This window comes from Accipiter gentilis, chromosome 18 (genome assembly GCF_929443795.1).
Source record: "Accipiter gentilis chromosome 18, bAccGen1.1, whole genome shotgun sequence".
NCBI lineage: Eukaryota > Metazoa > Chordata > Aves > Accipitriformes > Accipitridae > Astur > Astur gentilis.
In genome coordinates this window covers 5,076,476-5,104,464 of record NC_064897.1, presented here as the reverse complement: position 1 = coordinate 5,104,464, position 27,989 = coordinate 5,076,476, and the positions used below count along the sequence as shown (strand labels likewise).

At 40.7% G+C, this 27,989-nt stretch overlaps 1 protein-coding gene across 1 annotated transcript in view; it reads left to right on the top strand.

The window, feature by feature from the left end:
* The window catches only part of LOC126048006 (potassium voltage-gated channel subfamily KQT member 1-like), a 504,159-nt gene that overhangs the window by 11,450 nt on the left and 464,720 nt on the right, over window positions 1-27,989 (top strand). Inside the window, exon 2 of the mRNA XM_049822381.1 lies at window positions 13,227-13,317. Within this exon, the coding sequence (XP_049678338.1) occupies window positions 13,227-13,317 (91 nt within the window). The remainder of the gene's footprint in view (window positions 1-13,226; window positions 13,318-27,989) is intronic.

Genomic DNA, 27,989 nt, shown 5'->3' with positions numbered 1-27,989 from the left:
AATCACAACCTGTTTTCACCCCCTTACAGCACAGAGAACTGCCCTTTGCTGGAGAGAGTATGGATAACGGGGAACATGAGAAAGCCAAACTGGCAGCTGGTGGGGAAGGGAAATTGCCACGTGACAAGCTTTAAATACTTTCACCCCAAGCCAACAATTTTAAACTCACAGCCATCCACTTACCCTACCTATAAGTATCCTAGAAACCTAATCAGAAATATTTAGTGAGACCCAGGATCTGGTCATTACTTGTTGACAGGTTAACACTGGTAGACTTTGCCATTGCATTTTGAGGAACAGCTTGTTTCTCAAACCAAAACATGAAGTGACACATAAAGACAAACCAGTGGTATTTAGTGGTGAGTCTTGCTAAGGGTTTGTGCGTGGTACTGCATTTTCAACTATTGTTCTGCTCTTTATAGGGAATTTGGCACTCACCCAAGGGCTTTTTTTTTTCTCCAGTGTGTTTAAAAAGGTCATTGGTTAGAGCTATGTTTAGCATCCCAGAAGCTGTTAGGAGCAATCCACAAGGAAGTTTCCTGATTGCCTAAGAGGCAACAGAGCTGTAGCTTGTTGGATTCTGCAGATCAGTTGGCAATTAAGCAAGCCATTTATCTTTAAGGTTAGACTTGTCAAAACTAACCTGCATTCTGATGCATGGCTCAATGACAGAGATAAGAACCTTAAAAAAATATGAAGGCAATATGCGCTGACTGCTGGTTTAAAGATATCAGAGAAGGAAATGCTGTTCCACTGCATTAAAGAAAAAGATGCAAAAGGATTGTGTGTTTCTATGGGATTGCATTTACTTGGGGGCAGGGGGGACTTAGCCTTTGTTTCCGCCACCTGTCTCCAGCACTTTTGTCATGACACAGATACCACTTACTCACCCAGCTCAACCCCATGTCTCCTTCCAACAGCCTGTGGTGTGCACTGAGAGTATAAGCAGCTCCACTGCTATGGCAGGGGCATCGCCAGCAATGGCTAAAACCTGTCTCTGGGGCTGCTATATAAATCATGGGTCCTGAATGGCACCTCAAGGGTCTCAGCTCCAGCCCTTTCCTGCCTCCCCCTCCAGGACACACATATCCAGTGAGAGGGAAGAGCAGTCCCAGCTTCTTCACACTGAGGTTGTGTCCATGAACTGCTACCTGTGTTAAGTGAAAGGGACATTATATACTGTAAGATCACTGCCTGGAATAGTACCATTTGGGGTTTTGTGTATGGTTTTGTTTTGTATCTGCCTTAAAATGCTCCTGTTACTTTTGCCATCTTCAGTCTATCTGACTCTGGCTGATAGTACCAGAAACTATCCCTTATCTCTTTCAAGTTCAATTTCTAACCACTTCAAGGAAAGAATGGGAAGATCTACTTTCACATTGGTTGTGAGGAGTAGTAATTAGGTACTTGCCATTCCCGCTCACTTCAGCAGGCTTTTCTATCTTCATGGAGATGACAGACTGCAGCAGCCCACAGGCTGTACAGCAAGATGATTAGAGCATCTCAGGTCTAGGTCCTCTGTTTCGGATTACTTGGAAAAAGGAAGAACAGATGTGTTTGAAATGTGAAGCGTCGCTAGTGGGAGAAGCATTTGGGGGATTTGTCATCAAAAAGGAGCAGTTGGTATTGGGAAGGCCTTGGTTCACGGCAGCTCCTGCACTCGGAGGAACCTGTCTTCTGGGACGCAAGACTGGATGGTGTAAGACCGTCACAGAGTCTGGAGGAAGCCAGCAGAAAATTATCACGTTAAGTGCATGCCGGAGCAGTAGACCTGAGAGACTGGGTTTGTTCACTGCTTTCAGCTGATAGATAGTACTGGAAAGACAGAGCTTTTTACTGAGGTTATACACACTAGAAAAACTATTTGTTTCTGTGTTCTGGATCTTCTGTATAATAACTAATGCTGTATAGGCCTGCTGACCAATTTTGTTTCTTCATGTTATTAATGGAAAGAATGAAATGTATGAAAAGTACTCCGCATCAGTACATGGTCTTGTGGGCTCCTTTAGCCTTCACTGTTGCTCTGTTTTGCCAGCTTTCCCTGCAACCTGGCATGTAGGTCTGGCTCCTCTGTGTGGTTCTGTGGGACAGCACAGGGAATAGAGAGTGCAAGAAATGTGCTGGTAGGTGGTGATAGGGAAGGTAGAGAGCAGGAGATGTGGAGGAAGATGCTAGGTGTAAAGAGAAAGCCGAGAGCAGAAATGCTGCTTTGTTTAACATCTGACAAAATTACACAGCTATTGGACTGCAGGTTTCCTGAGCTGCTCCGTGAGGACGTGTTGCTCCAGGACATGGCAGCATGCATGCACTCACTTTAAACTAGCTAGATCAGGTACTGCTACCACAGCAGACCAGAAAGCACACCTAGCATTTTAGGCGGCTAACCTGTGCCGAGACACTCTGCCGTCAGCAATTCCCAGGCTAGCCAGTGCAAAGCTAGCTCAGGTGTATCTGTTCCAGCTCCAGTAACATTTGTGTAGACGTGGCCTGAGGTGAATTTGGGAAGTAATCACACATGTTGCCGGGGCATTGAGTGTACCAAAAGCCTGACCAGAGCAAATACAGCCTGTCGATGCACTCAGAGCCCCAACCTCTTCTTGTCAAGCTGTGTCCCTGCACTTTGCAAAGGACTGGTTTTGGAGGGGGACTTGTAAAAAACTCTTGTTTTAGCTTTGTGCATACTGTCCACCACTTCCCAGGAACGTTAATGTGGTCCGTAGCCCTGCCAGTTGATGAGGTACTGAAGCTTTCCATAAAGTAATCTAGTAATCAAAATCTGCTTCTCATGGTATTCTTGCTGTCCTTGTACCATGCCTGCAGGCCAGGAGTGGGTTGCTGGTGGAAAGCGGGTGATGAGGCATTAGGGGGAAGACCTAAAGTACTGGGTTGAGCTTCATGGATCTCAGGGCAATTAGAGCCTGTTGGTACTCTCAGAGCCCTGACACATCCTTTCCATTGTCTTGGGTTCTCTGTAGATTCAGATGGACCATGGCAACAGGTAGTGTATTCTTTTTAAGGTTATATTTTTCAAGTGGGAAGTTATGGAGCAGAGCTGAAGTCAGGAGCAAATTCTGCTGTCATGGAATCAGCATGCTTTACACCTTCTGAAATAGTCTTTGCAACATACAGGCAAAAGGCATTTTAATTTTTAATTTTTTTTTTTAACACATCAGGAAGTCAACAGGTAATTCTCACTTTTGTCTTTTATGGTATGTAAAAATACACAGCATTTTATTTGACTATGAGCTCTCATGAGCACGAAAATTGACCTTCGGATACAGAAAGCAATAAATGCCATCTGCTTCTCAATATACCTTTGCCTTTGCTAGTAAAGAAGCTTAACTTTATTTTGGTTTATATAAGTGCGTTTGTGTTCATCATCCAAATTGTTTACAACTAATAACACTTTCAATGGTTCTATTTGGGATTCTTACCTTTATTTTATCTTGATATTCAAGATAAAAATCTGAATCTGTTTTACGTCTTTCTTAGTGTACTGATTCCTAGAAGCAATATTATATTAACAGTACGGGTATTTAAATTTAATTATATATGTATTTAACTCTCACTGTTTTAACTCTAAAACCTCAAAAATAAGAAGATAGATAAAGAACCCTCCAAGTGTTTTTAAATGTTTGTGATTTTTTAGTTCCAGTAAAAATTTCAATATGTCAAAATATGTTATTATTAGCAATATTAAATTTAATAATTTATCCTGTAATCTTAACTTGTAGGAGTGGGGACTGGGACAGGCTGAGATCAGTGGCCACAGGGCCTTTACAATTGTCCGGGTAATTATTAGCAGTTTTAATGTCTACTAACGCTTTTTTTCCTCCCCACATAAATTGCCTATCTGGAAGATAAATATGGTCTTCCCATCACATAAAAGAGAAAAATGACTGAGAATGGTTTTTAGGATTTACAACTGAGGACACTTGATGGCTGTATCTTTCAGCCAAGGTGGGCTCAATGAGAAGAGAAGGTTTTTTTTTTTATAAAGCGCAGCTTTCTCTGGTGACAAACTACTTGCACGAATGCTGCCACTGCAGTTTGCTGCTGAGCTGTGCAACAGGCCAATACCTGCAGCATGTGCCTCCATTCAATTCCATACAAATTATTGTACAGTCTTGTTTTCTAAACCTATTGTTTCTGTGCCAGAGCTTTGCTGTGATTAGAGATTGCTGGAACAACATCTTTACTATCAGTTCATGGCTTTCTGGTTGACTAGCTGAACTGCATTTGAACTGAGCTTGCTTTCTGTTTGGGTTTTTTTTGTTGCTGTTCCTGCTGTTGGTAATTGTGAGGAACTTAAAGCCCTTACTCACGCATTAGTCTGCAGTTATCTTTGACTTTGTCCTCACTGCGGCTTAATCTGTCCTCGCCTCATGTGAGCTGCCCTCATGCTTATGGTTCTGTTGCTTTTGCCTCTGCTTAGCATGGCTTTTTATCACTTGGACAAAGAAACCACTCATTTCCCCATTGTGATATTAGTTGCTAAAGTCTCCTTGTGCTTTCTGGCATTCAGGCTGACTATCAGGCTTTCTGACATTATCTCATGTTTCTGTGCCAGGCTTGTTACTCTTCCAGGGTCTAATAAACAGGCTGTAATAATTTCTCATTTTGGGGGATCAAAGTCAAGAGTCTCAAGCCCATCTATCCCTACTTTGAGCTGTCTTGGAATAACACAGTATGGTAGTCTAGTACTGCTTAGAGCTGATACCGTCCTTGCCTGCCTTTCCCTGAGTGCCAGTCTCAAGTGTGTCTTCACCGATACCTTTAACTTTCATGTGCTTTGTAGGGATCATTCTGTTGTGTCATGCAGTTGGCAGAAGTGACAAACATGGTCACTAGATGCAAGCACTTCAGTGCTTGAAGTTGTTAATGGTGTAGTGTACAAAGAGAAAAACTTTCTGCTTGACATTACCAGGAGGGTTTTACATTATGATTTGGATTTGGGAAAGGACATTATTGAAACTGGAATATATCCAGGTGCTCTGAAGCTAAGCCTTCCCCTCCTGCACAAAGCGTCTTGGTCTTTTATGACCAAAAGTGATCAGCAACGATTCTACATTTCAAATAAATGCATTCTGTATGAGGACATACTACTTTATCCGTAGAATATCCAGCCTATCCTGTGCTAGCAAAATGATGCCTTTGTTATTCTCTGGGAAGGAGTGACACTCACTGGCCAGAATATATATTGCCATGAATCAAGTATATTTAAAGAGTCCTTTGAATGGTTTTAATATGTCTTTTGGAAATGGAAAAAGAGAGAGTCGCAACACATAAACACAGGAGGGAAGCAACAATTAGCTGGAAGTTACAAAACTTGCAGGTTGTATTAATAGCCTTTGGACAGTTATTACTAAATAAATGGCACCAAGTGTCCTCCCTTATACATCCTTATGCACATACGTCTTGGCACTTTCCATCACCTTTTTCTCATTTTTTTTGTAAACTTCTTTTTTTGAGGCCTAACAGGAGACGTGGTTGAAGATGTAGTGATAATATCTGCAGGGTATGTAAGAATATCCAGTTCTTCTCTTTGTTTAACTTAGAATGGAAAAGGAGAAAAGGTGTGAAGTGCACTGTCATCCTCGGTACTTTGATAGACAGTACTTAGAATGTGAATTACCCCTGGCTTTTTATTTATTACTAGGGAGGGCAGTAAAAGAAGATAAAGGGATTTGAAAGTAGGTAACTGAAATGGCAGGGATCTGGAAGAAATTAAGGGGCTGTACTCAGAGGAAGCTTCCCATACCTTTATACATGCATTTTGCCTAGAAATAAGATCTGTAACAATGGTAGGAGTGGAACAGCAGTCTCATAAAAAAGATGAGAACCAACAGACTGAATAGGTTCAAGAAATGCTTGGTAAATTTATGCTTGAGTTGTTTTATGTGGTTATTTTAGGGACCAGCAAAGTTACTGTGTTCCCATGACTATTGACTGGAGGATGGTCTGAGCTACAAGATGTCCAACTTCTGTATGCATTTGACACTGTCTTATCCTGGTATATGGACAAGTCTGTTCACCTCTTTGTGTCTTTCTCCATTTACCCATCACTGGGACTGCTAATTGGAAGTAAAAGCTGTCTGGACAAAGAAACTGCCTGATGGAGCACAGCATCCAACGGAGTGGGGTACTCAGTGCCTGTGAGGGCTTCTGTGTACTAATGTACTCCTCTCACATTAAATGTAAGAAGAAAAGGAGAATCTTATAACCCTGATTACCTTACTTTTATATCTGCATTTTCTTTACATGAAAAGGACTGCTACTGTGTTAAGGGAGGGCTAAAGATTTGCATATTCACTAGACTCTTCTAGCGTTGGATGTTGGCAATACACTTATGCTGTAAACTCCTTATCAACTTTTCCATTTGACAAAGGCTGGCTTTTGTGTCAGTGTCTCTTCTCAACACTTTGCTCTGGTTTTCTGTTTTTTTGGGGGGGAGTGTCACTCTCCAGTAATACTGCCTATGGGAAGAAAGTGGGATTTTTGCCCCCTCTGCTGGCTGGCTCATCCTCGGTCAGTGTAGCGGCTCATTGAAGAAATGTATCAGTTTTATTATGGCTTGGACAGATCTCTGTACCCCCTATAACATACCACCATTTTAAAAGAGATAAACATTTGAGTCTGGAAGTAAAACTGCTGATTAATATGCTCGGCAACTTGGGTATGTTGAAGTGAAAGAAGTAGCAGGATTGGGTGATGGGCTGTGTAACTGGTAAATCATGAGAACGTGGCTAAGATCTGTCTCGTGCTAAAAGCACTGCTAACCTTGACTAAGCTGTATTATCTGGATCTATTTTTCCTTTCAGCCTTATTTTTTCTAAAGACATTTCAGCCCTGGGCATTTGCCATTAATGAAGAACTAGAAATCATTAAGATGCCCACCACAAACACATTTTTCTTCTGTTAACACCATCAAAAGTGGTAAAACAGCTTCCTGAATATAACAGACTCAGAGAAACCAGATTTTAATTTTCAGTAAGCATGATATACATGTTTCCCCATTGGCTCCTTCTCTCCTTTACTCCTGGCAGCACAGGTTTGGCTTGTTCTTTTACACAGCGCTGCTGAATCTTAGGCCTTTACCAGCTGGCTCTCAGCTAAGGCAAGGCCAATGCAGGGTGCAGGGCACGCTCAGGAACAGAGTTCAAGAGAACCAGGTAGCGGCTAGTCACCAGGAGAGGTTTACTGAAGGCATCTAGAAGATTGTTGGCCTTTGAGGGGTTAGGTAGGAACCTCAAAAAGCTTGCTTCTTTAGGTGTCTTAGTCTCCTTTAAGCAGTTTTCAGAAAAAATACTGAATGGTTTCAAATTCCCCTTTGCAAATCAGTGCAGAATAATTTTTATTTATTTATTAATTCTACCAATAGATCAAGATGTCAGACCCTTGGGGTAGAATTAACAGCCCTGAACTGTATGCCTAGGTAAGAACAGGTTTTACAATCTGAAGCCACCTCTGAGCCTAAAATCATTCCTCTGTGTTTGTCCCAGTCTTTCTACTTGGTGCTAATGACCAGCTTCTGCTGCTTCTGATTAGGACCTAAAGCATGTACTTGGGCTTAACACCCTTCTGAGACTGGGGAGTTTCAGACACACATCTTCCACCTCCCAGAGTCACTCCCTGGTGTCCCCACCTGTAGGCACTGGGGACCCCAAACTAAGTCCCAGTCCTCCTGGCACTGTTTCACTAGTGCTGAGCAGAGGAGAGGGCTCCCTTCCCTCAATCTGCTGGCCATGCTCAAATGCCTTGGGAAATACTGAAACATTAAATATAAATGTGCTAACTTAGCTGCTTGATATTGTTGAACGAAAGCCTCATTCATATTCTTTAGTCTGAAAAAGTGTATACTTTTGCTTCACGTAATGACTGGTTGTCCTGGTTTCACCATGACACTGGTTCTCCAATTTTATTAAAAAGGGTCATACGCTGAATTTGGACACTATGTTGGTTTCAAGAAACAACCACATAAAAAAGATGGGGATTTTATGCCTTTTTATTTTTTTTTTTTAACCTAACCTTTCTGGTAAGAAGTTTGTTTGCTTTAGTGTCTCTTGCATCATGCTTTACCTTTGACTTTAGATATTAAAGCTCCTCTTCTGATAATTTCCAAGTCACTTTTTCTTCTGAGTTTACAAAGCATACTATGTTAATTGTGTGGCTTTCCTAATGTGTTCTGCTGAAACTCTAGAGAAGAGTAAGCAAAAAATCTTGGCATTTATAGAGATGAAAGAGGGAGTTTCAACACCATACAGTAGACTGCAGCACTGAAAATTCTGAGTCAATGACAGCTGAGTTAGTGTACCTGTGCATGGAAGTGTTAGATGCTGTATGCAGGGACTAGTTTGGGACTAAGAAGTAGTATAGCCCAATTAGCAGAGCACTGCACCAGATTAAATCGTAGAGTGATCCCTAAGAGCTAATAATTAGTTCAGATATTGAGCTGTATTATCACAGTTATATTTCATTTATGCTATATGAAAACCCTGAACATGGATGGTTCCACCACAGTGCTGGTGTAGGTGGTATTGTCTTGAAAGTTTCTTCAGTAATCTCCACTAGGTGGTATGGACAAGTCCAGTGACTTCCACCAGCATAGCTTTAGCATAGTATTTCAAATTTGCATTGTGCCTCTCTGTCTGGGGTTCAAATAAATAAATCCTAGATTGCAATTAATAGTGCTCCAGCTCTGCAGTTACAAACACTTGATGATAGTACACTTATGTTTGCTACTATTTTAGAAATATTGCATTTGTATTCTATAGCTCTTCTATCTTTTAATATGAATTACAATTATACTCATACCTGAATTATAATTACATTACAGATAAGCCTTTTAGAGCCTCTTGAAGTGCACAAGGAAGGAAATTTTTCAAAAACTTATTTGCATACTTCCATATTAATCATATTATACCATTTAAGTGCAAGAACACACAATGGTAGCTATCAAATGGAGCAGTGACACAACCAGCTATCAGATACTGTCCCCTCCCTTCAGCTCAAAAGGAACTAGAAATACCCCACTGTCCATGGGTGCTGCTAAAAAAATCCAAAAAAACCAGTCAGTTGATTAGGAACCTGGATAACCCATGTTAAAGGTCAGTCTTAATAGTGTGGATCAGGATAGGCAAATACTGAAGAAATGCAAACTTGATTCAGAGAGAGTTGTACATGTCAGGCTCTAACTACTACTTAAGAAATTCAGTTATTAATGGTGGCCCAAACCTTCACAAATCTCTACTTGTGGCTAACAGTGACAGAGCCTTTCTAGAGCCATATGAATGGAAGCGGGATTTTTTTGTATCTTCAAATCCAATTTTAGGCTTGAACAAAGTCAGCTGTTGTCTGCGTGGCAGCTGAGAAACAACCATCTCTTTGCCTGTGTTAGCACGTACATGCAGTTGACTTGCAGTGTGTGAATGACCAGACCAAGCATACCAGTTATGTGAATGAGAATTGTTTTCAGTGTTCATTATCCTCTGTTCAGTGTTCCTGGGGATCCTGAGGCAGTCTAAAAATCTGAAGCATTCCTACAAGAGGAAAAGGAAAGCTGAAGGGCCCTTGTGTGCCCATAGGTATTAGCATTCTCCTTTTTTCCCCTGGTTCTAGTCATGGTTTGAATGTGCTGCATAAAGAATATTGGCTCAGTCTACCCTCTGTCTGAGGCAAACGTATTCTGGGTGTTTCTGCACACAAGTAGTTCTTTGCAAGCGCTAAACCTGAATCTATGTTATAGGTAGCTTTGTCTCCAGTCTTGCACCAGTCCCTGTCTCTTGGACAGACCCTGGACCTACGTTAGAGGCCTGTCCCTTGCTGTTCTTGCCTGGGCTTCTGGAATGGACGCTGGCCTGCCTCCCTGCCTCACCTTGTACGACAAACCACTGAAAGGCTTATGGAGCTGATTGCTCTCGCCACCTCGGCCCTCCTTCGGTATTGCAAATCTGCGTCCTGGTGAGTTAGGGGATGGCCTTGCCTGTGCTGTTGTCACCCTTGGTGCCTGGCTTTAATGGAGTGTCTCTCACTGCTCCCCGACATCTGTGGACATATACACAGCTATATACTCTATAGCGTGTCTGTATAGGTATGTGTAAAATGCGTCTGTGAGTAAATAAGTAACATATTATGCCTATTAGTATACTGCTTCATATCTGTATTTCTACGTGTACTTATATTTATTTTCTATATTCTGCATTCCCTATTATATATCCTTGGATTGGGCGCAGGTGCCCAGGCGCTGGCAGGGGGACTGCAGGGCGGGCTCTGTGAGGAGAGGCCGGGGCTGCCCCAAACCAGATACAGCCGGTTCCAGCCGGCTCCAACCCACCCACCGCGGGCACGGCTGAGCTCCTCAGCCACGGCTGGCATGCCTTGGGGAAAACGCATTTCGGAAAGGCCAAAACCACAGCATAGCCTGTGAGGTGAAAGGGGAAAAAGAAGTGTGGGAAACAGGCCTGCGAGCACCGAGGTGAGAGGAGCAGGAGGAGGGGAGAAGGTGATCCAGGTTCCAGAGCAGAGATTCCCCTGCAGCCCCTGGAGAGCCCACACTGGAGCAGGTTTTTCCTGAAGGACTGCAGCCCCTGGAGAGCCCACACTGGAGCAGGTTTTTCCTGAAGGACTGCAGCCCCTGGAAGGGCCCGCGCTGGAGCAGGGGAGCAGTGTGAGGGGGAGGAAGGGCGGGCAGAGGCAAAACATTATGGACTGGTCCCCCTGTGTCTCTCAGGGCATGTGTGATGGAGTGAGGTAGAGGAGCTGGGAATGAAAGAGAGGAGTTGAACCTGGGAAAGGAAGGTGGGGGGAAGTTGTTTTAGTTTTATTTGTTTCTCACTATCCCAATCTATTTTAACTGGCAATAATTTAGGTTAATTTTCCCCCAGTTGGATCTGTTTTGCCCATGACAGCAATTGTCCCTGTCTATCTTGACCCACGAGCCTTTTCATCTTATTTTCTCCCCTTGTCCTGTCGAGGATGGGAAGTGAGGGAGCAGCTGGGTGGGCGTCTGGCAGCCAGCCAGGGTCAACCCACCACAATTCTATAGTCTATATAGTCTATATATTATGTATATCTATTTCTATATATGAAACCTACGTATATACAAAAATGTATATAAATTTTTTTTCGTATGAGCACTTTCTGATCCAAAGGAAATGAGCAGCCAGTCAGAGGGTGGTCTGAGATCATGTGGGTATGATGGTTTCAAAAAAATGGCAACTATCCAATCACAGAGAAGTATGAAAGCATGTGGGGTATGAGATAAAAAATGTGGGTCTACCCACACTACCTACGGGTATATCGTAGGCAGGAGCGTCCTGCTCTGATGCCTTTCTGACATAGACAGGAAGGGGAAGTGTTGCTATCAGCCAGTCACAGGGCAGCCTGTGAAAAAGTGGTGGATGGTGTTTTACAAAATGGCAACCCCTGGGGGCAGAAATAGCAGATGAGGTGACTGGAAGATGTACAGGACTTTGGGGCAAGTGGGCCACGAGGTGGGCAGTAGGGGCAGGGCTTCCTCTGCCGTTAGGGTGGCGTCACCTGTCCCTGCTCACGCTGGGTAAGGGTTGTCCTCATGCTGCTTTTGCCCTCTGCCAAGCTCCCTCTGGTCTGTCACCACTCTGCTGGACCCTGGGGCCCCATCTGTGTGCACCACCCCAGGTTTAGTCCAGCAAAAGGAAACCATCACTGCCCTTTACATGCTGTCAGGGCTACAGGGGATGCAGTTCAAGATGTCGGCAGTCTTCATCCGATGTGGGCTTGGGCCTGCCCCATACTATGTGCAGGACTTGACATTTGTTCGTGTTGAGTTTTATGAGATTCCTGTAGGCTTGTTCCTTAGCCTCTCCAGGCACCTCAGGTTTATTGACTGAACCCCTGGTTTGGTGTCATGTGTGGACTTGATGAGGTGCATTTCATCTCCTATTCTGAACACTGGTAAAAATGTTGACCAGGGCAAGTCCCTGGATAGAATCCTAAGAAATTATCTTGTCACTGGTCTCTAGGTTGCACATGAATTTTTCCCCTTCCCGATAAGCTCTTCCTCTTGTATTTTTCATGTAAAAGCTACCAAAAGCACACTAAGTGTAATTAGTGTGTTCATTTCTGTTTGCTGAAATCTCACAATTTTAATAGTACAGCCACCAGGGCTGATAGTCTGTCATTTGCTTTGAAGTTTTTGAATTAGCCTTGTCAGTAGTGTTTATCTTCTTTAGAAGGGTTTCTCATTGGAAAAATATCTCATTACATGCAGGACTGTTAAGGTTTTAATTGCTGGTTTGGGACTTTAGGAGTTTAGGTACAGCCTTTTGGCACGGAATCAGAGGAAATGACATCTGGAAGAGCTGGTACACAAGAGGGTATGTTTCTGGCTATTAGTGGAAGAAATTTCTGTTTTCTTACTTTTCTCTTGTTTTCTGCATGACCTTAAGAGATGGTGAAAACTGTAGTGCAAACATATCAGAAGTCTGTCTTTCTGATCTGTCTGTCAGAGTTCTTCATACGTCATTTATTTTCACCAGTTGTTTAAATATTCAACATGTTACCAATGGTGGAAAGATGGCTGAGACATAGTACACATCAAAGTAATGGGTATTCTGCCAGCATTTAAGCATTTAACTAAATGAACTAAATTCAACTGTGCATTTTCTTTTCCAGTTCTCATGACTTTTCAGTTTTGCTTTTTTAAACTATTTTAGGGGGCAGGACTATGTATTTTGAGACTTGAAATTTTTTCTTTATCTGAGTGGTGATACTACAAATACTGTAGTAGTAGCTATTTCTTCTGTATTTATGTAAGTTCTGAATTCATGGAATGTATTCAATGGAACATTTTTCACTGAAGTTACTTTTCCTCACTCCAGTCCTATGTCTAATTCTACTTTAATGAATGCATTATCAATTATGATACCTTTCTACTGCAGCACATAAGTTATATAGCAATCAGTGAAACATGGAACATTCACTATTACAAGCTTCTATGGGAAATCATACTTGATAATGTGAGTTTTAGCTTTTTATTTAACTGTGTTCAGCCTTTCTGTCATTTTTATTCCATGTTTCTTGAAAGTTATTGAATGCAAAATGATGGTATTCACTTGACTAGGAAGAATGAACTGATTAAACACAAAATACTTGTGATGAAAAAAGTTATATGAATGAAAGCTAAAACTAGATCTAGATTTGCAGTTCAACTTGATGAGTCACTAAACACTGTTTTCTTTTTGCAGGTTTCTCTTGGTGCTGATTTGTTTAATATTCAGTGTACTGTCTACTATAGAGCATTATTCTGAATTTGCCACTGGAACCCTTTTCTGGATGGTAAGTGAACTTTTTTTGTAAAAGACTCTAGTCAATTTGACTAAATCTATATTGCTTTAGGTGAACAAGGGAGATAACTGTTTAAAATCCTCATGCAAAGCATGCTACTAGGACATTTAAAGTATTACCTGCTTTCATTAAAGGAAGGTCATAGTTTAATGGGGATGATTGTTTTCTAGACCTGTAAACTGTGAGGGTACTTGATAGATTAACAGTTTTTATATTCTTGCTTTTCATAAGGTATGAAACTGTACCCTGTAGCTCTTTATAGACAACTGGTGTTCATCAGTCTTATGCAGTGTGGAACAGGATATTCTATAGGCAGGAATGTATTTTTGAAACATTTCTTCTAAGTCTTATTGTAAAAAATTGGCCAAGGACCATGCTCTTCAGAAGTATCTGAATCTCAGGGGGTAACTGATTTCTGTCAGACTAGTTTGCCAGTATATAGAACAGAAAGGAAGAGCTTCTATCACACCTCTATGCATCAGTGATTGGCTTTGAAGTTGGTGCTTGTTAACTGTTACGGCTGTTAGCAATCCACTAGGGTGTTGGATTCTTCTTGAGCATACATTAAGTTTTGTACTTGGTATTTTGTAAAAGCATAAAGACATTGTGCTGCTTATCTAATATCCTTTTCTTGATGTTAGGATCTTAAGTAGTAATTTAAACAACAGGTGTTGTAATAGAAAAATCTGCTCACTTGGAGGTATACAGAAGTGACTTATTGTTTTCACGGTAGCCAGGGAAAATTTTTTTTATCACTGGACTAAGGGGCTAATTTACAGATGAAATGTACCTGAACCATGTTACCAGTCCTGAGCTATTAAGTCTCTTAAAAATGTGAAATCGCATCCAGCAACCATCTAACAACTGTTGTAACATACATACGAAATTTTTAAGTGTTAATTTGAGGTAGGTGGGAAATAAAAATACAAATCATTTTCATGAGGACTCCACACAATGTTCCTTCTCTGTTCCCCCCTGCCCCTCTTCACCTGTAGAAAGTTAAGAATGGCAATGAAGCATCCTTGATAAAAATGGAGTAAACCACTTTTAAACAGTTGCACACAATATCTGTATTTCAGCCACTCATATCCTCTGATCTCAATGTGTGATAATCTCAGTATTCTTATTGTAATTTTTTTTTGCCAAGTGGTGACTTCTAATGTGATGGATTTGGGTTTTCCATCTGGTCTGAAAATAAAAATCAGTTACTTGTTTTCCTGTGGCTTAGACTACATTAGTATATGCAGCTTTTGAATGCTATTGACTAAGCCATCATTAGGATCCCTAGTTATTTGGGGATTTTGATTAATGTTAATCCTGTAACAAATGTTGCTTGGCCTTTAAGCCATATTCAGTGTCAAGCAAAGTGCAGTATTCTGCCAATCATACACAGTCTTCTCATACTCACTGAAGGATGTAGAGTGATTATAGCTCAGTATAACCACCACCAAACAGTAATACTGGCAAGGATTCAATGCTTAGCTGATTGTTTTTGTGCAGATGGTATGTGCATGTACAGACACATATTATTGTTGGACAAAAAATAACTAGATGAAGACAGATATGGGGTTCACATAGTGCCCACATAGCATTGCCAGCTATTTTTAAGTGATGTTATTGTCAAACAAATGAATCATGCATAGTCAGTGGCAGTGCTGGAACAATTTCTTGGCCACCTTGTGTTACAGCCTTACCCTGGAGGATAGATACCTCTCTTGAGTTTATTTTTCTCCCTGCTGTTTCCTGAGCTTCCTTCCTAGAAATGGCCAACACAGTGGTTAGCTGTTCTCCTGGCTACTGTAGATTCACTTGCCTAGAAAGCATTTGTCTTAAAACTGTAAGTATTAGAGTTTGCTCTGAAATAAATTCACTTCAGTTACAACTCTTGAAATATTGTTTTAGAGCTAATTGAATTAGTTCTTTTTCATAGAGTTGCGAGGTTTCTTGTTTCTAGTAGCTGAATGGTTAGACTCATGTTTGGAGCACTTCTCCCCACCTTTACCTGAAGGAATTTCAAACTGCATCTCCCATTTTACCCAGGAGAGTCCTAACCCCACAGAAGCCTGGGGGTCATTGCTGTCTTTACTTAGTAATAGATCATTACTCTGATCTATTTCATACCATAGTTGACTGTTCATGGAACCTGAGAGAGCTTCTCTCACCAAAATATGAAAATGCATGCATATGTATTCTGCCTTCCATGCCACTCTGTTCTCTTGAAACTATTTGAGAACAGTGGAGACTGCCAGTGTGGTGAGAAAAAAAATTGGACCAAAACATCTATTGGATCAAGTTCAAAATGAAGTTTATTTGTTTCTGTCCTAACTGAAGGAACCTGTAATTCTTTGCATAGCCCTGTTAGTGTGTCAGTAGCAAATAAATACTAGTCTGTGATGCTTGTGGTATTTTGCCAATTGTAGAAAAACTGCTTTTCATTATATTGAGGTACATTAACAGTTGGGAAGGATCAACTTCAAAATTGTAAAGTTGCAAGTTGGTAAGGCCTGACAAGAAGAATAGCATTTCATACTTTTAGATGTTTAAGTGTTTTGTATTTTCTTAGATAGGGTGAGATGATATGTCAAATATAATTTTGGATAACGTGTCGCTGAGGTAGATATGGCACATTAGTAACAGATGTAACTGCAGATGGGTCCTAAGCCACTAAAGTTTTGTGTTTTAAAGACTGAATTTTTTCATGTTCTTAATACATCTGGGTGGTGTAAGATAATTTCTTGTCAAGTGTGAAATATATCATCATTCTGACGAGCTATGTGAATATACCAAGGAGAGAATACCATATTAAGAAGGCCTTCCAAAGCAGTGTTTGTAGTTTGAATGGAAAAAGGGGGCTGAAGAAGCAGTTGCTGGAACTTAAAGTAAAAAAAGCCTCAAACCCTTATTCGCTGTGCCCCACTCCCTGCCAAGCATATGTTTTCAAGGCTCTGAAAATTCAAGTGAATTCTGGAGGAAAAAAAATATGACTCTTTGTCCCTGCGTTTGACTGTTAAGGCCAATCTGTCATCTTTGAGACTATTGAAGATGTTGCATAGCCACAGCTTCTGATACAGGCTGATGCTATGTCTCCCCAAATGCTGTAAATTGCTCTATTTTGATGTCCTTGCTTGGGCGTAAAGGAAACTTCAGTTCTTTGCATTTATGAAGAAAAGACAACATGTAAATCTCCATCCGATTATCACTGTGGTAAAATCAGTTTACTTCTGTGGTAGTAGGACTGGTAAAATTGCTTGTCTTGAACTTGTAAATTCTGTCATTTGAAGGACATTTTTGTTCTCATACTACCAAATATTTTGTGTATTCACTGCCACTCTTGGAAGGGTTTTTGCCAGCTGTCTGTGATAATCTAATTTAATTTTTCCATGTACATACATTGTATGACCGTTGTTAATTCCTAGTTGTTTTGGTTTTTTTTTTTTCTCCTCCGACTATTTAGCAACTCAGCAAATGAGGGAAGTGACAGTGGCACTGGCACAATGAATCATGCTGATAAACACCAACAGAATAGATAGTCAAGAACATAATTCCTCCTGAAGTTCTTATACTTGCAGAGAGAAGCTTAGAGTTTCAAATAGTGTTTAAAATGGATCACAAGACTTCTAGGTAGAAGAACCATGTACATGTTATTTCACAATCCACAAAGCTTAAATGCACTCGCCATTGTTTTTTATTCAGATTGCTACATGTAGTGTGGTATGAAAAGGAATCTCTAGTTTCCCTTTCCCCGGCTTTCCTTGGTCCTGGATCTGTACTGTTGGGAGCTTTTTCACTTGTCTATCCATCAGTATTTAGGATCTGCTGCATGAGAAAGTTCTTGCACACTGTCTGGGGAAACAAGCACAATGGAATGGGCCACAGTTGTCAATAAAATATTTGCAACACTTAAGGCAATACTACATTACCATCTGCCTTCTAAACTTGCAGCGCCTGCCCCTCTCTTCAGCTCCTGCAGATGCTGGAATTTTCCAAGAAGGAAGGTGTATTGGTTTTGTTTGGCAAGGTTTTGGTAGCGGGGGGGGGGGGGGGGGTTACAGGGGTGGCTTCTGTAAGAAGCTGCTGGAAGCTTCCCCTGTGTTCGAGAGAGAGCGAGCCCATACCAGCCAGCTCTAAGACGGACCCGCCGCTGGCCAAGGCCGAGCCAATCAGTGATAGTGGTAACGCCTCTGTGATAACATTTTTAAGAAGGAAAAAAAGTTGGGATGGAGAGAAACTGCCACCGGAGTGAGGAGTGAGAACATGTAAGAGAAACAAGCCTGCGGACACCAAGGTCAGTGAAGAAGGAGGGGGAGGAGATGCTCCAGGCGCCGGAGCGAAGATTCCCCTGCAGCCCGTGGTGAAGACCCTGGTGAGGCAGGCTGTCCCCCTGCAGTCCAGGGAGGTCCACGGTGGAGCAGATATCCACCTGTAGCCCGTGGAGGACCCCACGCCGGAGCAGGTGGGTTCCCGAAGGAGGCTGTGACCCCGTGGGAACCCCGCGCTGGAGCAGGGTCCTGGCAGGACCTGCGGATCTGTGGAGAGAGGAGCCCACGAAGCAGGTTTTCTGGCAGGACTTGTGACCCCGTGGGGGACCCGTGCTGGAGCAGTGTGCTCCTGAAGGACTGCACACCGTGGAATGGACCCATGCTGGAGCAGTTCGTGAAGAACTGCAGCCCGTGGGAATGGCCCACGTTGGAGGAGTTCGTGGAGGACTGTCTCCCGTGGGTGGGACCCCACGCTGGAGCAGGGGAAGAGTGTGATCAGCCCTCGTCCTGAGGAGGTGAAGCGGCAGAAAATAACGTGTGATGACCATAAACCCCATCCCTGTCCCCCTGTGCCGCTGGGGGGGCTTGGTGGTGAAATCCGGGAGGGTAGTTGTGCCCGGGAAGAAGGGAGGGGTGGTGGGAAGGTGTTCTGAGATTTCATTTTATTTCTCATTACCTTGCTCTGGTTGATTTGTAATAAATTGAGTTAATTTTGCAAGCTGAGTCTGTTTTGCCCGTGACGGTAATAGTGAATGATCTCTCCTGTCCTTATCTCGACCCGCGAGCCTTTTGTTATATTTTCTCTCCCCTATCCAGCTGAGGATGGGGGAGTGATAGAACGGCTTTGGTGGGCACCTGGTGTTCAGCCAGGGTCAACCCATCACAGAAGGTCAAATAGGGTTTTCCAAAATAATTGCAGCCACTCAAGTTACAGATTGCATAATGGGAGGGAATAGCATCTCCAGTTGTCATAGTATGCAAATGCTGAATCTCACAGAACTCTCAAACCATGTGCCTTGGTGGTTTCTTCTTTTCATACAGTAAGAAAATAATTTGGGTTGGAAGGGACCTCAGGAGGTCTCTAGTCCAATCCCCTGCTCAAAACAAGGTCAGTGATGAGATCAGACCAGGTTGCTCAGGGCATTATCCCATTGGATCTTGAAAACCTCCCAGGATGGAGACTGCATAGCCTTTCGGGGCAGCCTGTTCCAATGCCTGACCATCCCTCATGGTGAAGGTTTTCCTTATATCTAGTACGAACCTCCCTTCTTTCAATTTTCGTTTGTTGTCTCATTCTTCTGCCGTGGTCTGTTTTCTTTCATCTTCCATGCACTGCTGTTAAGAACCTGGCTCCATCTTCTCAATTACCTCCTTGTATGTATTGACAGGCAGCTCAGAGGTCCCACATACATTCATTTCTCCAGGCTGAGCAAGTCCAGTTCCTTCAGCCTCTCCTCATAGGGCATGTGGTCCAAACACTCTGACCACCTTGATGGCCCTATGCAAAACTTGCTCTTTGCTTTATCAAAGTCTTTCTTGTAGTGGTGGAAAAAACCAGGTGCAGCATTCTAGGTGCAATCTACTGCTAAGTAAAGGGGAATGATCATTTCCCTTGTTCTCTTGTTGTTACCTTTCATCACTTCCTTGCATTTGGAGGAGGTTGTCTTTAAAGACCTGCTAGCTATCCTGAGCTTGTTGACCCTTCAGAGCTGTCTCCCATGGGATCCCACCTATCAGTTCCCTGAATAATTGGAAGTTTGCTCTCCTGAAGTGTAGGGTCTGTATTCCCTTTAGGATCTTGAATTACATTATTTCTTGGATGCTACATCCAAGGCATTGTCATTGATTATTATTTCCCCAACTAATTTTTCCTTATATATCTAAACAGCAATCCAGCTGTGTTTTATTCCCAGTTGCCCACTCAATAACTGTATCTAAAAGTTACTCCTAAAACACTCCAGAAACCTCTCAGATTGCTTGCATCTCACCATGTTGCTCTTTGAATAGGTGCTAGCTGAATTATAGTCTTCTATAAGAACCAGGGCATGATCTAGAAACTTTCTTGAGTTGTTTAAAGAAGACTTTGTCTCCCTTCTTATCCTGGTCATGTGATCTGTGACGATCTTCCACCATGATGTCACCTTTAGTGACCTGTTTTCAGATCATGATTTGGTGCACTAAGTGCTTAATGTCTGACTTCTGGAAGAAGTCTGGCATGCCTCTTTTAAGGCCCCTGTGTGATGTCCCTGTGCATTTCTTCCTCTTTTGTATGTCCTAAATATTGAAGCAGGTACCTTCTTAAGAAATCCTTCATTTTGATCACCAGAACGAACTGGCAAAACTGAGCAGCGTGCTGAGCCAAAAGAGTGGTGTGAAGAACGACTATGGACAGTTCTGTAACTGGGATTGCTGAAAAGAGAGAACATATGCTATTGTATACTAAAAAGAAGTTTCTGAAATATTCCTGCACAGTGTGGTGTTTATGAACTTGAGGTACAGCCTCACAAATTATCATGCCATGGCTGAGTACCAGCAGGTGGATAACTGGGGTGTATGGTATGTTCTATGAGTAACAATTTGAGGGTAGGGGAGGGAATGTGGCTTTCTTGCCTTTTTGTGGACCATGCGGTAAAACCTGTTCTCAACAGGCATGTGAGCATCAGAATTTTTGGAATTGGTTTAAAATTCCTTTAAAAAAATGGATTAATACTTTTGGTAAAAACAAGGAAAGAAAAACCTGTTAAATAGCTGTCTTTTTTTTCCCCTACTTAATTACTCTCGACACTTTTGGCACTCATGGAGATATTTGATGGGGTTCAGTTGCCTTTTTAATAGCTTCTTCCAAATACAAGTCAAGAGCAGTAATTATGGGATTTCCTACAGTCAATACTTAATCTTGAGTCAACAATGTTCACTTTCTGTCTTTGATAGAATTGACTCCTAATTATTACTTGTGTTTATCTGCTACTTTCCCAATGGTTTTCATAAGTGCTCCTTAAATACCATGTGACTGAATGCAGAATGAGTTTGTGATTCCTGCCTGAGCTGCAGAGCTGCATCCACATGCGCTTTTCTGACAGGAACCTGGCTCTTGAAGAGTGTTCATCTTGAAGAAGGCAAAAGCTGACAGCTGTTCTTTTGTTCCATCATCCTTACCTGTTGCTTGTTGTTTTTTTCTTAATGTAAAATTCTTTAAAAATGCATATTCTAAGAAATTAAGAGAACAGGCATAGTATTATTTCTTTTTTTTAATTGGAATCCCTACCTCCTTGAAGTAATTTCATACTTCAGTTCTTCACTGATGCATTTACAGATGGCTTAATAAATAATTAATAGAAGAAAAAGTTAGTCTTTAAATACTAGAGTTGTCTTTAATCTACTTGTTCTTAAAATAAATATATGCACTTTTATCATTACCTTGGATTCCTGTCACAGGTCAACTCTGTTTCCGTTGACCGTATTTCCTAGAGTTCTAACCTTTTTACTTCTTTTTGCTTTCATTTGTTGAAATTTGCCCTGTGAGTTCAACAGATCAATTAAATCAGTGCTGATTGCTTATGAAGTCTTTCATTACAAAACCTTCTGCTTTGCTTAACTGTTCTTTTCGACTTTTAACATTTGTAACTTATATGTAAGTCTTCCTTTTATACTCCTTGTTCTAAGAATGATCCTCTAAAATCTTATTTACTGTAGTGTTTAAAGTTATGCTTCTTCTTCAGCCACTTTCTTCTCTGGGCGGTCATCAAACTTACATGGACATGTCTTCTTCCTGATATATAAAGCTTTCTTTTAGGTGTGTGTGCATATTATACAACAAATGTATATATTTTCACTAGTTAGTATTGTTGGGTGGTTGTTCAAAGCAAAGAATGTCTTGAGCTATTTTCAAAGAGTTGCTGATGTATTAGCACAGGCTTTTTGCATGACCGTAGGCAAACCTTGAAGTTGTCTCAGTCCAAGATCACAGTAGCCAAGTAACTGAGATTAAAACTAAAAAAAGTGTATAGGAGTATTTTTACTTAAAGTTACTATAGGAATTATTGTTTTTACTTAAAAAGTTTATGCCAGAAAAGGAGAAAAAAACTGTTTTCAGCAAAACATGCATATGCTTATGTTCATCTATTTTTTCAGACTTCCTTCATTGTGTCACTTTTAGGTAACATTTTATCTTTCCACTTTGTCCCAAATTTTAATTCCCTAATATATACAGTTATAATTTTATCTTATTCTAAGATGATTCTGTTGAAAAATTGTTTTTGAGAAGTTGTCAAAGCCTTTTGTATAGGCTTTTGCCTATACAGCAGGAAGCTGTAATGTTTTCTTAATGATCTAGTAGTTTGTGTGTCAGTTTTGATTTATAAATGGCATCTAGATCTTTAAGAATATGGCATTAAAAAATAAACTATAAAATGGGCCAGGTGTAATTCCTCCTTTGAGGATTAATCTGATTGAATTTTCATGGTTAGAGGTCATATGCTTTTCTACCAGGAGAGGTCACCATGGTAGTTTACAAAAGACAGATTTTTATTTTTCTTTTAAAAGACCTTGCAAAAAGAGAGTTTCTTAGGTCGTGGGAGTAATTTCACTAATTGTGCTGTTCTAAAAACAAGAAAAAAAATATTATTTTTATCAGACACATGATGTTTTTACACACTATAACAGAACACAATAAATCATCAATTTGTATCATGACAGAGTGTTGTAGGTAAAGAGGAAATTTATCACTGTTTTAATATATTGATATTAATTGCTTTTTATTAATTTAAGAATGCCAAGAGTGTTCTTGACTGAGAAAATAGAATGGTTTTGCTATAAAGCATATTGATTTAACTTTATTAATTTAATTTCTACTTGTATGCCATGACATATTTAATGTTGTTGTCATTGCAATTAGAATGAAGGAGGAATAGGAAATATTGTTTATCTTAATGTGCTTTCCAATTCAGAGCACATAATCCAAATGTGAAATCGCTACAACATTTTCAGACTAGGTGATAATGGCAAAACTGTGTAGGAAATGATATACCTGATGGGACAACAAGCTTAGTTATTTCAGCATTGTATCTCTGATAGTGGTCTGTTGCCAATGAACAAAAGGAAGGCTTTCTCACAAAACTATTAGCTATTAAAATAGGTAAAGGGCTTCTGGTCTTTTGCTTTCAGCAGGGGTCACTACATTCTAGTCATATTCTCCTGATGGGTGCTTTCCTACCATAGTTTTCTCAGGCTTGTGGGGTAAGACTTCAAAGGGCATGTGCTGTCCTAGAAGCTTTCTGCAGCAGAGCCACAAACAAGGTGGCTAGTCTTAGTGTTTCAGCTGGGATCACCTTCCCTGTTTCAGCAGGGCTGGATCCTAGATTCCAGTGGTTTTTCTAGATGAGCTCAGCTCCTGTGGTACCTCTTCCTTTGGAAGACAGACTTTATGCATCCGCTTTCCTCTGACGTTGCTGGAAAAAGCAACAGCATATCTTCCAAACACATTAACACCTGTAGTTCATAGCAGTAGAGTACTAGAGGGTACACAGTACCCTTAAAGACTCTGTTTTGAGGGTCCTCACTTGTCTCTGTTGTAGGCCCTCACTGCCCTCTCACGCTGCTTGGTTGCTAGCAGTCCTCATGTAGTGACTACATTTAGCATGTAGCTTTAATTAGCATTCGTCTGTTTGCAATTCCTATTGGAGAAAAGGCTGAGATGTAAAATTAGGAGCTCCCACATCAGCTGCTGCTTAAGCTTTTCAGGAGAGAGGGTCATGCAGTGGCTGTATTTAGGAGTCATGGCTTAAGGCGGTGGCGGGGGGGGGGAATCTCATGAAAGACTTCAAGGCTGCAGATAGATCACATTATTCTGTGGCTTTCCTGAAGTCATTGCTCTGTTTTGGCTTTAGATAATGATTTCTTCTGCATCATGTGCCATGAACACATCGTCCTGCTGCATATATAGGGTAGGCTTCTCAGAGTACCCAAACTTCAGAGTACCCAAACTTCAGAGTACCAAGTGACGGTTGGGTTACTTAAGCCAGCTAAGGCATGTGTGTATTTCACTGCTCTGTTTCTGAGCAAGACATCAGGATGGCTTTTCTTTTTTGAAAGGAGTGAGTTGATGACACCATTTTCAAAGTGTGTGTTTTTAGAAGAGGACACACTCTTCCTGTCTACAGTGGAGGAGCTCTCCTGTTCCTTTGTTTTTGTCTGTGCTTTTGTTCCTTCTTCCATTTAAACTATGTAGTCATGTCATAAAATGCTGTGTCATCTTTAATCTGTTAGCAGAGTAGAAACAAGGCTGCATGGTATATAATGATGCCCCATCCCTGGCAGTGTTCAAAGCCAGGATGGATGGGGCTTTGAGCAACCTGGTCTAGTGGAAGGTGTCCCTGCCCATGGCAGGTGCGTTGGAGCTAGATGATCTTTAAGATCCCTTCCAACCCGAACCATTCTGTGATTCTATGATTCTATAAGCTTTATTTAGTCTTCTCTACGATTTATGGTGAAGTGTATGTATTCTAATAGGCTTGAGGGCATTTTCTCCATCCCATCAAAGCAACCAGTGTTAGAAAGTGAAAATGGTGGAGTTTTTATCCATTTCCTACTTTTGTGCCAATTTATAACTCTAAATCTGTGCTTTGCCACATGGCATTAGCACTTAGGTCCTTCTCCACATCTGTTTAATAAAGTGATATGTTGATAGTCTAACACATTAAGTTCACAGGTACTCCTCTGGCTGGCTTCACCAGATCATTTCTTACAGATGATAATAGATTTCTTACAGATTATCACATGCATACTAGGTCCCATAATATTTAGTGGCATTTGGTGATATTTGTGTAGTGTATATTGCCTGTGTAACAGTAGGTGTTAATGAGGTGTACAATCCCTTAAAGGCGCTGACAGGTAAACTGCTTCAGTAGAAAAATACACTATTTCTTTTATACTATGGAAGAGTCAGACTATGTTAGTGTAGAATACATCTGAATAAAAATAACCACATGACTCAAAAGCTTTTGCTCTATTCTTTTATTCCTTGTAAACCTGTGAGAAAGAAAACAAGAGGGAGAATCCCTGTTTCTTTCTGAGCTTCTTGTTGGTCTGTGGGAAGATAAAAAAATAGATCAGTAATATTATATTATTATAATATAAAACATAATTAAAACAGATATGGAATATTGTTTCATACATTAAACATATTAGGAAAAAAAATGAGTCCACAAGTCTTTCAACACCTTCCCTAAGCTTAAGTTGTCTGCTAAGTGATCTTGCTGAGTTGCCATAGTCTTTCTGGAATCAAGTGTAACTCAATCTTCTCGATGTGAATTATACTACAATTATTCTTGTGGGTTATATTACCTTGTGGGTTGCCCTAATGCAGTACAGAATATGCTGTGTTGGATGATTGCTGTGTGCTTTTCTGCTAACTAAAAATCATTGTGCAGTAAGTATGGCTGAGACGAATTAACAAAGGGCCAACTCATAATGCCCTTAGTCAAATTTTACTCACTTCTTACTCTAGCTCTATAGAGTTTTCTGTGCAAAGTGGTTTCAGAATGTGGTCCAAGAGACTAGAGAAACATTTCTTATTTGGGAGTGAAAGGAGGGTGGAGAGGTACATGCAGGATTTTTCCAATTCCTCTCCTCAAAATTTTGAGACTCTTCCAAATCAAAAGGTTAAGAAACATGGACATGGTTATTTACAATTCTGAAGTGGATATTCACATTGGATAGATTCCAGTCCAGGAGTAAAGCTAAACCCTTCCCCTCCTACCAGAAGTGATCCCTTCAGGTCAGGCTTCAAGACATGCTCTTGGGCAACTGGAAAGCTCCTGTGGGGTACTGGTGAATCTATAAAGAAATGAAGAACTTCAGGCACTAACTTCTTAAATTTTCTGGATTCACTATTTGATTGTGTTTGCTTTAGCAGTATCTTTCTGAATTAAGCAATTCTAGAAAATATCCTGCTCAAAAATAATTGAGACTGTAGTTAATTTTCTTTGTAGAAAAACTGTTGCCTGCCTAAATAGAATTTAAAAGTAAATCTTGCTCTCCAGCTCACCCAACTCAATTGAATGGTAGTTGTCACAAGTAATGTGACTAGAGCACCATGTGCTTCCCTTATTAGTGTACGACTTCATTCTGTACAGGAGATAGCAAATGCCAATAAACTGAAAGATAAAGATACTCCCGATATGAAGTCAGTAAATTCAGCATATTTATCAGGAGTGCATGGAACATTTTTTTAAGAAGTGTTAGACAAATCCATTTGTATCCAAACAACAGACTTTTAAATATTAAGTGCATTGATTTCATCTAAGAGATCTACATCTGAATCAGCTAATGATACTGTAGGACACTTAGCAGCATTTGGCATCTTTCCTTCCATATATTGGATATTATATTTTCACATATGATGTCTGCCATCTTTATAAGAGCAAGCATGATGGTAGAAAATAAGTATTTTTCAGTATCAGTAGGTTTTCATAGCATTTGAGTAACTATTAAGCTAAACAGGTCACTAAATTGACATTTTCAACTCTGAGGACTGGAAAACCTTGAAGACAGGTTATCAGATTAAATTTTGGACACAAGTACACGTGTGCAAACATTTGGACTATTAAACCTTTATGCCTGCTTCTGAGGCTTCATTGTTTTGAGCTGCCATTCCTTGATTGAATCTTCGTGAGCACACACTATTCATTTAGCCATCCCACTTCCTCTTTTTACCCGAGCACCTAAATATTCCAATAAAAAAAGTGAAGAGAGCCTTGTGTGTGCTCTCCACCTAAAACACAGCTGCAGCTGAGAAAATACTTGTCTTTTTCATGTGTGCACTTTAATCACTCCAGCCGAACTCCTTCCCTTCTGCTTCCCCCATGCAGTTATCCATAACCGTACTGGAACATATTGTAAATTCCAGGCTGTATATTTCATTTACACATGGTCCTGTATAAAATGTTGATTTTCTGTGTTAATGTGAGCATTTTTTTATTTGGTCATCAATGACATTCTTGGGTAAAAGTTGATGGCTTTTCCACAAGTTTCTTATTTGACTGAATTAGATACGGATGGAAGTAATTTGCATACATATTTCCCTTTAAGCTTTTTTTTTTCATATTTTCAATAAAATTAATAAAATGGAGTTATACTAAGAATAGAATAAACATGATTATATATCATTTTATGACTTTTTTTTTTTTTGGGGGGGGAAGACTTATGCAGTGGCTAGAATTAAGAAAAAGAAAAAAATACAAAGGTGAAATTAGTTTAAGGGCTTCCACCTGACTGAGCAAAGAATATTATAGGTGTGCTTTTTGATTATTTTTTTTTCCCAGACAACAGGCACAAGCACAGAATAATGGAACACTGCTACTGACTTTAGCAGAGGTATTAGGTAGTATAAGCCCAGTTTAAAATCTGTAATTATATTATATGTCAGTTCTTTACAGTGGTTAGGCAATTACTGCATGTTAAATGCTTTCCCTAGTATTACTGTGGCAATTTGAATTGCCAAGAGTATCCTTTACCACTAACAAAACAGGAAGAGCCTAACATGTGAGTGTGAAGGATCTGGCCCGTACCGTTGTTTCCTTACTCTGTGCTCCACTTCCTGGAACCTAATTCGATTTGCACTACTGCCTAAAGACCCTCTCCACTGGTACGCTTGTCAATAGAGCATGCCTTGGGCTGTGCCTCCAGAGCAGATTCAGTGCCCCAAGGGATGATGCTCTGTGTTTTCCACACCTGTCCTGTGATCCTTCAGTGGGTCATGGTAAATGTCCTGACAGTTTGTGGCAACTGTTCTGTTCAACGGATGTGCAGTTTTGCTTTCCCTTTCTTTCCTCACAGGAATTCAGAGAAGGGTTGCTGAGAAAAATGGAAGGTTGACACTGGAAGCTGATTCTAGAGAGAGTACCCAAGGGTATTTATTAGCTCTATTTTGATCAAGCCTGATGTGGCTCTTATTTTTTTGAGGTAACAGCTTGTTCCTACTTGTTATTTTTGGTTTTGATTTCATTAGGGGAGTTCATCCCTGACTTCTGTTGATGTCAAATGGCTTTCCAAGTTTATGAAATCTGCTGAGAATCCTTCATCATGCATTTCTTCCTTCACTACTTGCAGGAGAAGGGGAAAAATAACTGTTGGGAGCCTAAATAAAAATTTCTATGGGATCCTTGTGAGTAGAATCCCATTTTGAAAGCAAGGGTTCTGGAAAATTTCAGAATGCTGGAGAAAGATCTCAAACTGACATACAGATGGATGTCAATCATCAGGAGCATATTTGGCATACTATATAATTTGCAGATTTTTTGTGCAGGTTTTTTGCTGGTTCATGTTTTGTCCACAGCAACTCCTCACCATCTTTTGCTGCCATTTTGGTGAGAACAAGTATTTTTTCTGACTTTCCAGAAAATTGCT